Below are 19,626 nucleotides of genomic sequence, written 5' to 3'. Positions count from 1 at the left end.
CAGTACAGTGTACAGTGCACACGCCTCGTCACTCGAACTGCGCGTACGAAATTGCATACTTAGGTATGCTGGCGCAGAACAAATTCGCTCGTAGAGGAAGACGAAAGTGTCTCACCGCCTTGTGATTTCACATGGCCAGTAGTTTTTCGACGCTGAAGACGATGGAATAGTCCGCGACGCTGCGACCCGACCAGAACAACCCGGAATTCATACCCTGAAAAAGCGCTGAGCGCAGAGCTCCTAGATTTTGTCGTATGGAAACGGGACTTCGGGTCTCAAGGGCACGAACATCTCCTCTCTCAGATAAAGCAATTCACTCGATGCGATATTCTACAATTTGACCTGGCCACGCCGAAATGCACTGCCATGTCGGATTCTCCCATCGGAAGTATAGAAACTTGTTTCCAAAAAATCAGCGTCTGGGTGCGAGGGAGTAAAGTCACTACCCTAAGCGAAATGGACGGAAAAGAGCCATATTGCGTGAATACCACATGCCAAACAATTGCATCAAAATTTCAAATTATTGAAATTGTGTCAGATTTGAATATGTACTTTTCACTTAGTCCGTAAATATCGATGTTTTTTTAGAGACGATATTGGTGCGTCTGGGGGGGGGAGGGGATTTGAGCCATGTGCGTCTTTTCGAGCATCAGAAAAATATCGATGTAAATATCTGAAGTTTCGCCGATCCCTGCACGCGGACGTCTAAATGGCTATACAAGAAATGTGAAACCAGCTTCCGTTCGCGGAGCTAAAACTCGCGACACAAGAACAAAATCAAAAATTGGAAGCTGTACGGCCATGGCGAATTTCAAGAGCAAAAGAATGAGCTATTGATTGTGGAAATCGGCCGAACGATGCCTGCAGGAGACCTTTTTCAAGACGTAGAGGCAGTGCGAACAAACACGGACGAACTCCACAAGAGTTTCCAGTCTTCACTGTCTGAACAAGGATTTGACAAAATGCAAGCCCGAGCGTAGCCGCTTTGGCTACACCAGTACACGATGAGTTGCACTTTGAACGCTTTTTGTACGATGAGTTGTACTGCACGGGTAGCGCTAGCGCGCCAGCGCCCTCATCTTTTCATGTAAAATGTGAATTTTGACTGGCCGTGCCTGAAGTTTGTTCTTTGTCGAGAGAGAAGTTGAGGAAGTTGTGAACCGCATGGCCATGGCAAAGTGACAGGTTAGCTGTGAAAATGCCTACTATGGGCTAATGCAGCACAAGAAGGCTGCTGGCCACAAGTGTTCTCGAGGGCGACCAAAAAAGTCATAATGCTCTCCTTCTCAATTAGACCATATAAATACTGCAAACTTGCCATCTTGGGTTCATATTATTGACAAAAAAGGAAAAAAATGAGCATCCAAAAATATTGATTCCATGATCTAGATGTACATGTGCGTCTTCTGGGGGGAGGGGGGTCAAGGGAGAGAAGCACCAATATCGTCTCTAAAAAAACATCGATATTTACGGACGGCCCCTTATGTACTTGCGTCCAGCGAGGGTATTGGCGATTGAGAAGACCAGGAATAGTCGATGGGTGAGGAAATTCACCTGCCTTGATTATTTCAGGCCATCGCTGCGCTCCCTCTCGCCGCTGCTTGGAGAGCGAATACTGCAATGGCTTCAGCGATGGAAATTCTCATTTTCGATTCAGATCCTGAGATTATATCGCTACTACAACTCTCTCCTGGCGTTCACCATCACTAGTAGACATCGGCAACAGCTAGAGCAAGCTATATTCCAGATACAAGCAGCGTAACCGAACGAAAACACGATCGAAATTGCTAAAATATATCGCAGAGCGCTGAAATTGCAAAGCGCACTTTTCGCCGCGATCGTTCTCCATACTTTCAAATGGCAACCTACCCACATCATACATCAAAATTTGCAGTGGGATCTCAGCTGTCCAGCGCAACAAACCGCGAGTCGATCGGAGCAAGGACGCCGCCGAATGGCGCGGCGCAGTGCGTCGAACCGTAACATACGTTACGGTTCGAGATGGGGCTGGTACACAACGGGTTAAAAAAATCACGGTCCACGTTAGACTCGGCGGGAGGCCGAGTTTTCTGCATCCGTAGAGACGCTACAACCCTGTGTGGATCAAGGCGCAACAACCAATACTGTTTAACCCTTTAGAGCCTAAATTATTTCAGGAGACGCATGAAATTCACAAACTCACATTTTCATCTGACTGTAATTTCGATATCCTTTGGAGTATTCCAACAATCTCGGGCTCTATGGAAAGCTCTCTCCAAGACGAACACAGCCATACCCAGTTCTCAATTGATAGAGTCGTAGGAGTAACGCCGCAGCGCGATCTGAGCGCTCCAATGCCAGACCTGCGAGCGCGGTACTAAATTCTCAGCCATTTCAACAATATCGATCGCAGAACGGTCAATTTTTTTGCAGGAGAGAGCTTCAAAATGCAGCTTCAAAATGACGTATGCCAGTCGTGCACGCGTCGCCAGCGAGTCAGGGAAAATCCCTTGCTGGCGTTTCAAATTTTACGCCGCGCGAGCCGACTCGCCCACGCGAATTTCGTTCGAGTGTCGTAACTCTGCGCCATGACCTCGGATCGTCTTCGGGTTTTTTGGAGCCGACAGCTGAGGCTTTTCTGATACGATTAGACCTTTCGTTCGTTGAATTCGAACAAGGATTGACTGAATGACGAAAGTTTGAAGTCACCTCAGCATGCACTGTACAGTCTGGCGGATATATCCGTCCTATAGGCGTTATAGGGTTAAGGTGGCTGGGGCGGTACAACTTTTAGGGGTCATTTTGATCACATTTTGACTGCATTTTTGAGTTTATCGGCAAGGTGGAGATGAAATTTGAAAATGTTTTCTGGTGAATCTCTGGAGAAGAGCCGTCTCTAGCCTCCTATAGTTTTATTTTTACTTTTGGACAAAATTTGAAAAAGTTTTATGAAAGGTCCGTGAAAAAATAACGTCTTTTTCGTCCAAGGAGCTTTTGGACTAAATTAAGTGCTGGACTAATGTCGATTTGAACTCGGATGGTGAGCCAATATTTGTCATAACTCGTAACATTTTGTCCTTTTCCTTTCTTCATCATAATGTCGATTTGTTCAGCTTTTCAATACACCCTTGTGATCCATGGGCGAAATTTTCAACCGGACGAACTCCCTTTCTTTGGAGTTGGACGAAATTATTAACCAACGGAATGTTCTGCCTGTACAGTAACAAGAAGTGAATTAAAAAGATGACGGCAACTGATGACGGCCACTGTGCCTTTATCAGAAGAAAAGGTGAGAACATGCATATCAACTAGTACACTCCGTCGTCACTCACCAATGTGATTCAGAACATGTTCACGCCGATAGAAACCGTCGTTCTGGGCTTGTCGCAGCATTGCCACAGCACAACTGTGAGTTCAAAGTAAGAGAGAGAGAGAGAAAGAGAGAGAGAGAGAGAAAGAGAGAGAGAGAGAGAGAGAGAGAGAGAAAGAGAGAGAGAGAGAGAGAGAGAGAGAGAGAGAGAGAGAGAGAGAGAGAGAGAGAGAGAGAGAGAGAGAGAGAGAGAGAGAGAGAGAGAGAGAGAGAGAGAGAGAGAGAGAGAGAGAGAGAGAGAGAGAGAGAGAGAGAGAGAGAGAGAGAGAGAGAGAGCAAAAAACAATGGCCATTCAGTCTCAACAGACAGAACTAGAGTGGAAAGGATCAGATGTGGCTGGATAAGAAGATCCCAAAACAAATCTCTGCGCACAGGAAATGACAATGATCAATTTGCATAGTTATATACGACAACCAAAAATAGCAGACTGGCCAGAATACCTTCAGTTGGGTTGTAACTTCGAGTGCTCATGCTGCTTGGCAATCATCAGACAGCAACTAACACTGGGGTTCTACCCAGCAGTACCCTTATAAACACATCGGATCACACAGGTATACACTAATCTAGGGATAGGTGCAGGCGGGCGCAAACTCTGGTAGCGGTAGATATTGGAAGAAAGCTAGCACGGATGAGGTGTTAGGAGAGGCAGTAGACAACAGGCAATGGGAGGTGTTAGGAGAGGTAGTGGACAGGAGACGGGTAGAGGCAGTAGACAGCAGACGGGTGGAGGTGTTAGGAGTGGCAGTGGACAACAGACGGGTGGAGGTGTTAGGAGAGGCAGTGGACAACAGACGGGTGGAGGTGTTAGGAGAGGCAGTGGTCAACAGACGGGTGGAGGTGTTAGGAGAGGCAGTGGACAACAGACGGGTGGAGGTGTTAGGAGAGGCAGAGGACAACAGATGGGTGGAGGTGTTAGGAGAGGCAGTGGTCAACAGACGGGTGGAGGTGTTAGGAGAGGCAGTGGTCAACAGACGGGTGGAGGTGTTAGGAGAGGCAGTGGACAACAGAAGAGTGGAGGTGTAAGGAGAGGCAGTGGACAACAGACGGATGGAGGTGTTAGGAGAGGCAGTGGACAACAGAAGGGTGGAGGTGTTAGGAGAGGCAGTGGACAGCAGACGGGTGGAGGTGTTAGGAGAGGTAGTGATCAACAGACGGGTGGAGGTGTTAGGAGAGGCAGTTGACAGCAGACGGGTGGAGGTGTTAGGAGAGGCGGTGGACAGCAGACGGGTGGAGGTCTTAGGAGAGGCAGTGGACAGCAGACGGGTGGAGGTCTTAGGAGAGGCAGTGGACAGCAGACAGGTGGAGGTCTTAGGAGAGGCAGTGGACAGCAGACGGGTGGAGGTGTTAGGAGAGGTGGTGGACAGCAGACGGGTGGAGGTGTTAGGAGAGGCAGTGGTCAACAGGCGGTTGGAGGTGTTTGTAGAGGTAGTGGACAGCAGACAGGTGGAGGTGTTAGGAGAGGCAGTGGACAACAGACGGGTGGAGGTGTTAGGAGAGGCAGTGGACAGCAGACGGGTGGAGGTGTTAGGAGAGGCAGTGGTCAACAGACGGGTGGAGGTGTTAGGAGAGGCAGTGGACAACAGACGGGTGGAGGTGTTAGGAGAGGCAGAGGACAACAGATGGGTGGAGGTGTTAGGAGAGGCAGTGGTCAAGAGACGGGTGGAGGTGTTAGGAGAGGCAGTGGTCAACAGACGGGTGGAGGTGTTAGGAGAGGCAGTGGACAACAGAAGGAAGGAGGTGTTAGGAGAGGCAGTGGTCAACAGACGGGTGGAGGTGTTAGGAGAGGCAGTGGACAACAGAAGAGTGGAGGTGTAAGGAGAGGCAGTGGACAACAGACGGATGGAGGTGTTAGGAGAGGCAGTGGACAACAGAAGGGTGGAGGTGTTAGGAGAGGCAGTGGACAGCAGACGGGTGGAGGTGTTAGGAGAGGTAGTGATCAACAGACGGGTGGAGGTGTTAGGAGAGGCAGTTGACAGCAGACGGGTGGAGGTGTTAGGAGAGGCGGTGGACAGCAGACGGGTGGAGGTCTTAGGAGAGGCAGTGGACAGCAGACGGGTGGAGGTCTTAGGAGAGGCAGTGGACAGCAGACGGGTGGAGGTGTTAGGAGAGGTGGTGGACAGCAGACGGGTGGAGGTGTTAGGAGAGGCAGTGGTCAACAGGCGGTTGGAGGTGTTTGTAGAGGTAGTGGACAGCAGACAGGTGGAGGTGTTAGGAGAGGCAGTGGACAGCAGACACGTGGAGGTGTTAGGAGAGGCAGTGGACAACAGACGGGTGTAGGTGTTAGGAGAGGCAGTGGACAGCAGACGGGTGGAGGTGTTAGGAGAGGCAGTGGTCAACAGACGGGTGGAGGTGTTAGGAGAGGCAGTAGACAGCAGACGGGTGGAGGTGTTAGGAGAGGCAGTGGACAGCAGACGGGTGGAGGTGTTAGGAGAGGCAGTGGACAGCAGACGGGTGGAGGTGTTAGGAGAGGCAGTGGTCAACAGACGGGTGGATGTGTTAGGAGAGGCAGTAGACAGCAGAAGGGTGGAGGTGTTAGGAGAGGTAGTGGACAGGAGACGGGTGGAGGTGCTTAGATGCAGTGGACAGCAGACGGGTGGAGGTGTTAGGAGAGGCAGTGGTCAACAGACGGGTGGAGGTGTTAGGAGAGGCAGTAGACAGCAGAAGGGTGGAGGTGTTAAGAGAGGTAGTGGACAGGAGACGGGTGGAGGTGCTTAGAGGCAGTAGACAGCAGACGGGTGGAGGTGTTAGGAGAGGTAGTGGACAACAGACGGGTGGACGTGTTAGGAGAGGCAGTAGACAGCAGACGGGTGGAGGTGTTAGGAGAGGCAGTAGACAGCAGACGGGTGGAGGTGTTAGGAGAGGCAGTGGACAGCAGACGGGTGGAGGTGGTAGGAGAGGCAGTGGACAACAGACACATGGAGGTGTCAGGAGAGGTAGTGGTCAACAGACGGGTGGAGGTGTTAGGAGAGGAAGTGGACAACAGACGGGTGGAGGTGTTAGGAGAGGTAGTGGTCAACAGACGGGTGGAGGTGTTAGGAGAGGCAGTGGACAACAGACGGGTGGAGGTGTTAGGAGAGGCAGTGGACAACAGACGGGTGGAGGTGTTAGGAGAGGCAGTGCTTTTGCGATGAAGTGAACTATGTGTGGCTGCGTGGGCCGCGAGTCCTGGGAAACCCCCAAAAACGAGTTCAAAATGCACGCGCCCAAGGTGACTCCGATGAGCGAATTTAGTTCGAGGCTCATAACTCCGCTCTTCGATCTCGGATCGCCTTCGGGTTTTCCTCGAGCCGATAGCTGAGACAATTCTAACGTCGATAGACCTTATAACTGTCCGATTAGGCCAGGAGACAGCCGAGGTACGCCATGTTGCGCTTTGAAAAGTATGCACCGTACATTGGTACGGATATACATGTATCCATACTACTCCAAAGAAACATATGGCCCAGAATCTGCGAAAACCAGGCTTAGGGTGAAATTTCACAAAAATGACTTTTTCCCATTTTCAGCTTCTACCGGGCATGGGAGGTCAGGAAACAAATTATTACAGGTGTGGGTCGACTAATAGTGGTATTAAATCTATCTCAAACACACTAGGGTATTGTGTAAAAAAATCCAAAAAAAACACAAAATTGTTATCACAGGAAAGAAATGAAGAGAGATGCACCAGACTGAAGGAAGAGACATGGATGATTTTTTGTTTAGGTGACATGACAAGGTAGGCATGTGGGGGCAGGCTTGTTGTGGCCCCTTGGTGCTGCAGGCTGTAGTGGCCATGCACAGTTCTGCATGAATTTTGTTTGCTCCTCACTCAGCACATTCTGGGGCTGAATACGTACATGTGCTGGCATGCTCTGGCGCTACACACCACAACGAAACCCAACTCCAGTTGAGATGGCACCTTTTGACGGGTGAATCTAGTTCAACTGTTCAGAAACAAGCAAGAACACAGCATTTCAAACTGTTCCACTGTTCATAGTAAGCGCATAGTGTGCTGGCGTGCTGCAGTATCTGCTTGGTGCTGACCAGCAAGTGAAATATCGGCACGCTGTACAATCCCTTGTAGCTAGCTGACCAGCGAGGAAAGTCTCGAGTGGGGGCCTCTCGATCTGCTCGCTCATTCGCCTGGCCTCCAGTAGCACTTCATCGCCAAGGACTTCAATTCAAGACAGTTTTCACACTGCGCTTCAAGCCTTTTTCCTCGTGAACTTGCTGCAAACGTATGAGCTCTGCTGCGCGTGTTCCTTTTGCGTGAGGCCCAGAAACAGCTAGTATCGCCGTACTTCGATTGGCTGGATCGATGTCGTCCAGGTTCTCCTCGCTATCGCCATCACGACTCTAACTGGAGACGATTTCTTCACAATTTTCCGCAAGCAGCAGCTAGGGCAGAAATTTCGCCATCCCTGAGTGTAGGAGATGGAATCCGTTCGATCAGCTCAAAAACTCTTCGTTGTGACTAGAGGAGTAGCAGGGAATATTCTACCGGAAGCCCTTCCTGCCATGACTGCTACTTCTTCAAACAAGCGAGATTCTCTTTGGTTCCACTTCACTGCACTCGATCGTCCACGCGACAACCTTTTTACAAAACATCAATTTTCTCAAAAAAATGATTTTCACCCTAAGCCTGGTTTTCGCAGATTCTGGGCCATATAATTATATGGACTCGGATGGAGACTTTCAGCTCGTGCTTATCTTGCTTGCGCTCACCTTCCCCTCCTTATGTTATTTCTATAACTTAGATAACTTAGAACCTTCCAAGTTGGAAGGCTGTTGGAGTGCGCGTCCAAGATGTGCTACAGCTGTTAGCCAGTTAGTTGTAGAACGTCAGTACTGTCGGTCAGTGTCGTGCAATGTTATCGCACGAGCTGATTGTTTAGTAACCGGTGGTGTTAGTGGACATTATAGCGTAACTTGTAGTTCTTTGGTCCTTCCTTTAATTTTATGAACATACCTATGACGTTTTTTTTAATGCATTCTGTTAAGACTAGCAGCAGCCAAAGAAGTTGTGGCGCTAGCAGAAAAGCCAGCAAGCGCATACGCTGGGCTCTGGGAGAAACATTGAATGCAGCATGGCAGACATACCTCTTGATATAGGTATCGTCCTCATTTCCTTGACAGAGGTCAGAGAAAATCTGATGATCGGTCACCTCCACTAGGCCCTGCAAGGAGAGAGAGAGAGAGAGAGAGAGAGAGAGAGAGAGAGAGAGAGAGAGAGAGAGAGAGAGAGAGAGAGAGAGAGAGAGAGAGAGAGAGAGAGAGAGAGAGAGAGAGAGAGAGAGAGAGAGAGAGAGAGAGAGAGAGAGAGAGAGAGAGAGAGAGAGAGAGAGAGAGAAAGCGTGTAAATACACAAACACATGCGCTTACACACACACACACACACGCGCACACACACACACACACACACACACATATACACAAACAAACACACACACACACTACTTACTTGTTGCTCACTGCCAAAAACTGGTCACGCGAGTCCCCCCGGGAGAGGGGAGAGAGACTCAAAAGGAATCTTGGATAGATGACTCAATTGGTTATTGAACCGCCCAACGGTCGACACCCCCTGAAATCCCCAAAACTCTGGCTGGACTTGAAAATGATCCCACTTATGGGCTCACCACACCTCAGTAAGTGGGTGAGGACAAGGTGCAGAAAAAGGATTGACGGCATCAGGGTATCCGTCCCGGGATCCAACTGCAGTTACCCCTGCCCCCAGTGAAGGTAATACTTGCTACTAGTGTGAGTGGTTAAATCAGAGTGGATCTGATAAAAGCTTCACTAGCACCATTGATTACACAAGAGTGAATCTAACGTAATAGTTAGCCAGAAGCAGTCCATGGCTAACAGGCATGTATACTTCAAACAGAAAGCACACACACACACACACACTCGGACTTGCTCATTACCAGCAATTTGATCGCGTCAGGCCTCCCTGGGATAGGGGATAGAGACTCTTTCTAGACTCGGTTGCTCTATTGAGAGACGCACCCAACAACCAACACCCCTGAAATCTCCAACTCAGGGTGGAGTTAGGGGATCAGCACATTGCAACAAGTGGGTGAGGAGAAAGCTGGGTAACAGGAAATTCTCAACAAAGGTACAATGGGCAGTGCTAGAAACATCTTCTTCTATGAACAAGCTGGATGCACTAAGGTGAGGTGATATTTGTGCAACATCCCCCTGCTACACCCCCCGGCTACATCCTCTGCTACATCGCCCTGCTACATCCCCCTGCTACATCCTCTGCTACATCCTCTGCTACATCGCCCTGCTACACCCCCCCCCGGCTACATCGCCCTGCTACATCGCTCTGCTACATCCCCCGGCTACATCCCCCGGCTACATCCCCCGGCTACATCCCCCGGCTACATCCCCCGGCTACATCGCCCTGCTACATCGCCCTGCTACATCCCCCGGCTACATCCCCTGGCTACATCCCCCTGCTACATCCTCTGCTACATCGCCCTGCTACATCCCCCTGCTACATCCTCTGCTACATCGCCCTGCTACATCCCCCTGCTACATCCTCTGCTACATCCTCTGCTACATCCCCTGGCTACATCCCCCTGCTACATCCCCCGGCTACATCCCCCTGCTACATCCCCCTGCTACATCCTCTGCTACATCGCCCTGCTACATCCCCCTGCTACATCCTCTGCTACATCGCCCTGCTACATCCCCCTGCTACATCCTCTGCTACATCCTCTGCTACATCGCCCTGCTACACCCCCCCGGCTACATCGCCCTGCTACATCGCTCTGCTACATCCCCCGGCTACATCCCCCGGCTACATCCCCCGGCTACATCCCCTGGCTACATCCCCCTGCTACATCCCCCTGCTACATCCTCTGCTACATCGCCCTGCTACATCCCCCTGCTACATCCTCTGCTACATCCTCTGCTACATCGCCCTGCTACACCCCCCCGGCTACATCGCCCTGCTACATCGCTCTGCTACATCCCCCGGCTACATCCCCCGGCTACATCCCCCGGCTACATCCCCCGGCTACATCGCCCTGCTACATCGCCCTGCTACATCCCCCGGCTACATCCCCTGGCTACATCCCCTGGCTACATCCCCTGGCTACATCCCCTGGCTACATCCCCTGGCTACATCCCCCGGCTACATCCCCTGGCTACATCCCCCGGCTACATCCCCTGGCTACATCCCCCGGCTACATCCCCTGGCTACATCCCCCGGCTACATCCCCCGTTTACTGTAGTGTCTCGTATAGAAGCATGTTTCGAATGAAAGCCTGATTTTTAAGCAGGGAGTCGTAAAATACCGGGAGGCGACACGCCACACATTTCACGATCCGAGGATTGCCGCACTCGACCCGCGAAATTTGAAGCGTGATTGAAACGTCGTCGTCATCTTCTTTTTCTCAATTGTTTTTGCTATATGCTTCGAGGCTATTCTGGATCTCCAGAGCGAAAGCTGGTTGTTTCTGATACGTACCACGCATTACCTTAGGTTGAGCCGTGGCTTTTAATTTTTTTTGTTGGAAGTTCACTGCTTTGGAGACGACGGAATGTCAAGGTAAGTTATTCACGAAATGTACTCAAATTTGAATTGAGTCAATGCGAATGACACCCTGTTTTCGGAATAGTTCTCCACTAAACACACCATGCCCATGGCCCCTTCATGTTGTCCAAGTTCCATTCTAGGTTTGTGTGAAGTTTCGAGATGAAGTTCGACGATGTACTCACCTTTCCATGGAAGGGAAAAAAGTAGCATACCAAACAGAATCCATGCAGTATTTGATGCCACTATCCTCATTCTTCTGCATTCAAAGTGTTTCACATCTATATGGCCCATGAACTGCAAACAATATTAATTTTGTCATTTCTTAAAACTTTTCATAGCTGTTCATAACTGTTCTGAACACATTGCCTTCAGGAAACGTAAGGCCGAGTCGCCTCACCGACTGAGCAAAGTTCTCTGCGACGAAAGTCACACTATCGGCGAATGCACTCAAGGTGAATACCCGTCAATATCCTGTATACTGCTTGTACCGCTTATCACAGTAGCATACACACAAGCACACATACACACACACACACACACACACACACACACACACACACACACACACACACACACACACACACACACACACACACACACACACACACACACACACATGCATGCTCGTGCACACACAAGCGCAAAATTCACATATCACTGGTTCAGTTGTTTTTATCTGTGTCGTATTTTGTCTTATACAGAGCTTCCGAGCCACGCCGAGTCACCTGACCAACTGAAGAAGGTTCTGTGCGACGAAAGTCACACTATCGGCGAATGCACTCAAGGTGAATACCCTGTGGACTGCTTATACCACTTATCACAGAAGCACACACACACACACACACACACACACACACACACACTCACACACACACACACACACACACACACACACACACACACACACACAAGCGCAAAATTCACATATCACTGGTTCAGTTGTTTTTATCTGTGACGTATGGTGTCTTATACAGAGCTTCCGAGCCACGACGGGCCACCTGAATTCTCCAAACAAGGCTGAAGGCTTGTCACGGCATCCTTGCCAAATAAAGGTATAAGCTGCAGCAAGTTGTCGTTGCGACACCTTGCTCCTTCCAGCTCACGCCGCACGGCCACCAAGCACCAACCACCATGGTACTTTTCAGCAAGGTGAGACAAATTGTCAATCACCGGTTCGGGGATGGCTTCAGCAGCTTTGGATGGTGCTATTGACGCTTTCCTGATAGCAGCGGCAGCCGTGGCATGCAGGTAGCTTATCAGATTCGCTAGCACTGCAGATGTGACTTCCAAATCTGAAGAAGAGAAAAGAAAAAGACAACATATAAGGACTGGTGGTTGCAGAGACTGTACTAGTATTCAAAAGCCAGCGTTTGCATACCTAGTCTGCATACCTAGTCAGAAGCCAATTTTTCCAACATGCATGCAAAACGCACTGACCTTCACAATTGATTTTCACTTCGGGAATAGCTGTTGCGATGACGGACAGCATTTGTTGCCATGCTTGCGAAATATCAGCACCCTTGCATGCCTTCAGCTGGCACACTTCCTGGCGTAGCAGATTTGCAGTACCTGATGCCTTGTGTAACCGTGTCATAATAACATGCAGGAATGACTCCGTCGCCTCAGTAACACTCGCCTGTCTCATTGTCAGCAGTTTGCAAATTCCATGGATCACTGCACCTTCCATAGGCCTGTACACCATGATGGCACTACCACTCTTACATCGATCTGCACATAGACAAAGTATGGTTTGAGGATGGAGGTTTACATCATCTACGGTGATGATACATACTAGGTACACACGTAAATTTTCAGGACTTCAATAAATATCCTGTCACAGTGAACAGACAATGCATCGTGGGCAGACTAGGATGAAAAGGATGGTGTCGACCACCTAATTTATCGGGTCAGTTCGGGCACTTAGGTATGCTACAGATTATACATTCGTGTCCACAAGGAAGAGACAAAAACATGCAAACGAAAGAATCTCACCTGTAGCCCACAGCTGAACATCCCCACAACTCAGGTCACCAAGTGAATACGTGGCGTCATCTACATCTTCCACGGTGGACTCATCACTTTGGCAGTCATCTCTGTCAAGCTCCATCATCCTTTACTTCGAAGGCCAAGGCACAAAGTATTACTTAGAAAAACAAAACGAACTGCTGACACTGGATTCGTTGTGTGCAGGATAATTTTATTGAGTTTTCAAATTTTTTGGACCAAACAGCGAACGCGTCCTGCGCCGCTTTGACCTCATGGGAAGTCCCTCGCCATGCAGCGCGTGAGGTCTCAGCACTCGTGCCCGAGCTGAGGCAATCATCCGACGCGGTTGTGCATCTCGTGTCGCCTCCCGGTATTTTACGACTCCCTGTTTTTAAGATATTCAGCACATAGCCTGGCTTTAGAATTGACATACTGTAAATATACAAATTTTTGGCAGCTATTTAATTTCGGCTATATTCGGCACCGACCCAAAACGCCGAAATTAAAACGCCGATGAAATTTTTCACAGTATCTGTCGCACTAGTCTATACCATGCCCTCTACCCCACGCCGAAAATAAATCGCCGCCGAAATGTCAAAAATCGTGGAGTGCCGAAATTTTGCAGCGCCGAAATTTTGTATATTTACAGTACATAGGGAAACGAGGTTCGGATAGAAGCCTGACTTGAATAGAAGCCTGATTTGAATAGAAGCCTGATTTGAATAGAAGCCTGATTTGAATAGAAGCCTGACTTGAATAGAAGCCTGATTTGAATAGAAGCCTGATTTTAAAGATACACTGTCAGCACATACGCCTGGTTTAGTATTGACATACATAGAGATACGAGGTTTGAATAGAAGCCTGATTTGAATAGAAGCATAGCACTGACATCAGCTTCTAGAGGAATAAGCACGGCTTTAACCCTTTCACTGCCAGCTGACCACTCAAGGTGACAAGGCGCTCCCTGCCAGGCTGTCAGCTGAGCTGTACACCCCCTCCCTGCCAGGCACTTTTTGCCTCCAGCTCGAAAAATCGAAAGGCCAACTTCTCATGGATTTTTTGGTACTTTCTGTACGGAATATCGCTTTCCAAAGTATACATCGTAGGTAGACAACTCATAAAGAAAGCCATTGCCGTCGAAAAAAATCGCAAAATCCGAAGTACAACCGTGCTGGGCGCTCTAGCGCCAGCCGCTGTGCAAAAATGCATGTCATGTCATGCGAAAGTGCGCCGTGCGCCGCATGCGCTACATACACTATGTACACGATCGGCCCGGACACTCGCGAAGTAAAGTTAGTTGTTGTTGTTTTGGAGAGAGAAGCAGATCCTTTTTTTGTTAGCTGGGATTGAAAGATCTGCCAGTGGACCGGAGAGCTACAACACTGGAAGCAGAAGAGATGGCGTGCGGAATGTTCTCTGTCTTCGTGGCAACAGGACTTCAGTTGCGAGAGACTTTCGTCCTGTTGTTGCGGACGAAATTCTAGTTGCTGCCACCAGAAAACTCGGAGAACGAAACGATGGTAAGTCGTTTGGTGAAGCAGATCGTGTCGGTGAACAGCTGCGGAATGTTCTGCCGCCATGGTGGTCGTTTGTTCTCCTGACTAGCAGCAGTCCGAATACATTTCGACTTCGGAGAGTGAAGCGCTTCCCTGTTCCGTTGACAAGCGCGGCGTTCGCGGGTGTAATGCACTTTCGCATCAGCTTGCAGTAGATCGTCAGGTATTGAGCTTGAGGTAGGTGTCGTTGTAGAAAGAATATAATGTTGTAGCTGACATACCTGTAGTGTCTCTTGACTTTGCTGGTCGCCATTGTAACGTGGTAGTTCTTGGAAAAGTTTAGTTCTGGACTCGGTGAGCGCCACCAGCGCTGTTTCCGCCAAGTTTGCAGTGAATGCGTCCGTGAGGAATCCGTCGTGTGGTTGTCTCTACCCGTGACTCCAACCGCCTATCGCAATGGATAGCCGCCTGGAGTCTTGGGCAATGGCTAGGCATCAAGTCTGAACCAAATGTCATGCTCCTTGCAATGAAAGTTGACGGGAAAGAGAAAAAAACTGGCACCGACTCAGCAAGGTGGAAGTGCGTGAGAACCGATTTCTTCCGCGCCGCTCGGCTAAAAATCAGATGCGCATTTTCAACGACGCTGGTTCGATTTTTTTCAAATGGCAACCCATGCTTCTGGCAGCGTATTTCGATGGGTATGGACCTCTTCTAGGGCCTAGTGGCCCTCTACCACGGCTAAACATCTCCAATAGTCAAAAATAGTGGCCCAAACTGGGTGAAGTCTGCCTGTCGACAAAAGTCGACGGTGGCACTGGGGACTGCATGTTTGCTTGTCGACTTTCGTCGACAGTGGCACTCAGAGTGCATGAATGCGCTGTCGACTTTCGTCGACAGTGGCAGTGAAAGGGTTAATCTGCAGATGCAGAAAACTCCTAAAAAACTTGTACCGGTATACGCGACAATACGGGTAGTCCTATTGTGAAATGCCTGGCTGGCCACTGACCTTCAACACAGCAATGAATGGGATGAGGTATTGTTGCTTGTCTCGGAAGAACGTCAGCGTGGATGTACCATCCGACAGGTAGTGCAGCACCATGTTCTGCGAAAACAACAACAACAACAACAACAACAACAACAACAACAACAACAACAACAACAACAACAACAACAACAACAACAACAACAACAACAACAACAACAACAACAACAACAACAACAACAACCACAACAACCACAACAACCACAACAACCACAACAACAACCACAACAACAACCACAACAACAACCACCAACAAACAATAACAGCAGTAGCAGCAGCAGCAGCAGTAGCAGCAGCAGCAGCATTCGTCCAAATACTTCAGCAAGCCACTAGTCAAACTCATAAGCATACGCTCAAACACCTCAGCGAGCCACTAGTAATATTCAGACTCAGACACGCCCATCGCAGGAACGACGGTAGCGAACAGCTATGTTAAACATAGCAACTTGTGCTGGGATTACACCATTCAACAGCTTGCAAGGGTGATGAACAAGTAACACACACACACACACACGCACGCACGCGCGCACGCGCACACACACACACACACACACGCTCTCTTACCGATGCGGATTGGTCGCGTCGAACACATCGCATTGTCACGCCAAACTCCGTGAACATGGGGCCGCGCTGCTTCCAGCTGGGCCGTACTATGGCAATAGGCTACAATCCAGTACAACACACACACACACACACACACACACACACACACACACACACACACACACACACACCAACACACACACACACACACACACACACACACACACACACACACACACCAACACGCACACACGACACACACACGACACACACACACACACACACCAACACGCACACACCAACACGCACACACACACACGACACACACACACGCGACACACACACACACGGGCGCACACACGACACACACACACAAACCAACACACACACACACACACACACGGAAAAAGAAGCAAGGACCACACACAGGGGAAAGTCCCACAGAAACATCCGTCAGTTGACCCCACCGGGTACCTATTTGGATAAAACAACTCCGTGTCTGATCCAGAGCTGGGTCAGCCGGGCCAGCGACCCGGTTGGGAGGTACTTGGACCCGTTTGGACAAACACCGGGTCACTTGCGACCAGGTTGTATAATTATCATATTGGGAGGAGGCATAAATGTTCTACAACTCCAGGACATTATGTACAGACAGTGGCCGCACGGATAATGGCCAAGAAAAGGATTCATTTTATTTGCGGTTGGCATCTCTGTCCCTCCAGGAACTTGCGATTCCGCGGCCGCGTTGTTTTCCGCGGTTTGAACAAAAGTCCGTGATTCCGCGATATTTGAAAAATCATCCGCGTTATTGTAGAAAACTGTCCTTGATACTTGAAAAGCACCGCGATATTTCGAAAAGCAACTGCGATATTCGAGTCTTTCTTCGATGTTGTTTAGTTCTTGAAGCTCGTCAGTAGTTTACTTGTGAGATCGACACCAGAATGGAGAAGTTTCTGGGAAAATCACCGGCTGACAAGTCACAAAATAAGGCTCGCGTCGAGTGTTGTCCGAGGATGGAGGAAAGCTGTCTTGCAAGCTCCTGTCAGGCAGTTGAACACAGTCAGCACAGCACACGTTCTGTTTTGTCATGCATGATTTATGCTGTACGACTCGTACATTGTACACCACTGCACTACAGTACAAGTACCAAATCGGCCGCAATTTCCGCAATTTTACCACAATAATCCCGCAATATTTGACAAAATCCGCAATATTCCCCGCAATTTGTGGCATTTTACCTCGCAACTTTTTCCGCGATATTTCCGAAATGTCTCCGCAAGTTTCTGGAGGGACAGGCATCTAAATCCAAATTTGGGTTCCAGTTTTGAAACGGTTCTTGTCAAATTTTGAATGTGACCTTCAGATCACAATGAGCTGAAAATCACATTTCTGAAATTTGGCATTTATTGGGTTTTGCACCTCATCTCTTCGTGTGTACCCCGTTGGTTTGAAATCTCTTCGTGTGTACCCCGTTGGTTTGAAATCTCTTCGTGTGTACCCTGTCGGTTTGAAATCCAGGAGCACACAAACGGACACTGAACGTGCCGACGTGCTCAGCGTGGACATTGCAATCCTGGACAGGGGCATCGGACACGGTACGGTCACTACGGTATTGACCGTACCGTGTACGGTCAATAATATATATGGTATTGACTGTACCGTGTACGGTCAATATGGTATTGACTGTACACGGTACGGTCACTATGGTATTGACTGTACACGGTACGGTCACTATGGTATCAACCGTACCACTCTTTGCCCCAGGTACCCAGAGAATCAATGAAATACACTGATCTGGGCTCTAAATTCTCAACATTTTCGCCTCAGCGAATAAGTAGTTTGTTTCTCCGCATAGCTTATAAGTCCTTATGCACATTGTACAGATGTACGAAGTTCTGTACTAGGGCCGTAGGTGTGTACATACCCGGTTGGGTGTTCATTGTGTGCTATACATGCGCGTTTGACCCATTTAGCCTCACAATTCATGGCAAACGATCACTTTTCAAGCCTTCTTCACTTTGGGATTAAACTAACGACTAGCTAGATCTCTGCCGGAAAAAGATTTCGTATGAAATGCCTTCATGGCGCATTTCTTAGTGGAAGTACAGCAGTAAACACAATAGGGTCCTGCACATTCAACACCCAACCGGGTCTACGGGATTCTACAAGATTCTACGGGATTCCGTGCATCTGTACAAAGTGCATAAGGCCTATTGTGAGACGATTTTTCCTTGATGATAGTCTCAAGAAAATCGATTAGGAACATCAATTTTAACATACATGTATTCTCATTGATCATTTTGTAATGTCCGCTTCGCTTATACCGTAAAGTACCGCCAGAGCGCCCCACCATCTCGTCCTTTCGTGGCCGCAATGTGGAGGTGGATTCCTGTCTGTAGGTCATACGACACGGACCTTGTACAAACATTGCACATTGTGCAGTCAATCCGTACCCAGTTTACCTACGAGCTTCACATAAAAGCATACCAAGTGTGACCTTACACGAAGGTTCTCACATCGTACAAACTTAGTAGCATTCTGCATATGATTTTCTTCCCTTTGCTGTAAAATCAAGGTGGGGCGCTCTCGCGAGACGGGGCGCTCTGGCGGTACTTTAGGGTACTATTTATCGCCTTAATAAAGCTTCCTATTCTGCAGTGCTCATATTCACATAGCTGAGAACACAGACAACTGTATCCTATTCTGCAGTACTCATATTCACATAGCTGAGAGCACAGACAACGTGCCCTATTCTGCAGTGCTCATACTCACATAGTTTTGCCGGGGCAAAATCAACATACGCAGGATCTTCTCGTTGCCGTTGACGATGAAATAGCCACCCCACTCCTGCAGAACAATACCACAAATACCACACAGGGCATTACACATCACACAAATACCACACAGGGCAGGGCATGCGCTAAGGATTAAAATGTGCTCTGACACAATGTCCTGCCAGTTGGAATATTGGCCGGACATGTCCGGACATGCAAATTTTCACATCAAATCACACAATGTTCAGTGAAGAATTAACACCATCGAAATGTTACCACAACGTGAAAAGAGCATGACGAGAGAGCTTGGAAGCTCAGGGCCCTACGCTATGCTTTTTTGCCTTGATGACCTAGACAAAACAAAGCATTGGGATGTTATAAATTCTTTAAAAAATTCCATCTTTTTTTAAGACATAACCTGGGATTTGAACCCGCATTATCGCGCCCTGCATGCATCCCCCGACACACTTCGCATACATACTAATTCTTCCAAGTTGCTTCACAGTATGATCTTGCATTTGAAAGCCCTATTTGAATATGCATTGTGGCCAGCCGTCTTTGATGGTACCGTACGGTAGGGATAGGTACGGGACAGGTACGATCGAGGGTACAGTTGAACATCGATTATCCGCACATCGACTATCCGACCATTCGATTATCCGTAACAGTTTTTTTGGGCGCACGTGCCGTAGAGTACGCACTGTGCATGTAGTGAGCCATTCAAAAAATACGAAAATTTTGAAAAGTAAAAAGTAAAAAGGTCGTGCGGCTAGTAATAGGGCTTGAAAGTGATGAGGTCAAAAACGGCCAGGGAGTACTAAGTTGACATCAGATTTCTATTTTGGATCCACTAAGGTGTGACTTTGCTATTGCCTCAGTATGTGGGTGCATAGCAACCCACTCATGTCGT

The 19,626-nt window shown here is 48.8% G+C and overlaps 2 protein-coding genes across 2 annotated transcripts in view; both read right to left on the bottom strand.

Annotated features, from left to right (window-relative positions):
- Positions 1-18,789, bottom strand: part of LOC135827339 (DNA-directed RNA polymerase I subunit RPA2-like) — a gene marked incomplete at its 5' end in the record, with an annotated part of 29,867 nt that extends 11,078 nt beyond the window's left edge. Inside the window, 5 exon segments of the mRNA XM_065339855.1 lie at positions 3,312-3,385; positions 8,430-8,506; positions 15,364-15,459; positions 15,964-16,062; positions 18,715-18,789. Of these exon segments, the coding sequence (XP_065195927.1) occupies positions 3,312-3,385; positions 8,430-8,506; positions 15,364-15,459; positions 15,964-16,062; positions 18,715-18,789 (421 nt within the window).
- LOC135827340 (uncharacterized) lies at positions 11,530-13,037 on the bottom strand. The gene is made up of 3 exons (XM_065339856.1): positions 12,868-13,037; positions 12,313-12,603; positions 11,530-12,167 (listed from the first exon to the last, which is right to left on the bottom strand). Exons 1-3 carry the CDS (start codon positions 12,983-12,985, stop codon positions 11,842-11,844), a joined length of 735 nt encoding a protein of 244 aa, XP_065195928.1. The 5' UTR covers positions 12,986-13,037; the 3' UTR covers positions 11,530-11,841.
- Positions 18,790-19,626: the final 837 nt, after the last annotated feature.

This window comes from Sycon ciliatum, chromosome 11 (genome assembly GCF_964019385.1).
Source record: "Sycon ciliatum chromosome 11, ocSycCili1.1, whole genome shotgun sequence".
Classification (NCBI taxonomy): Eukaryota; Metazoa; Porifera; class Calcarea; order Leucosolenida; family Sycettidae; genus Sycon; species Sycon ciliatum.
This window is presented reverse-complemented; position numbering and strand designations above follow the sequence as displayed.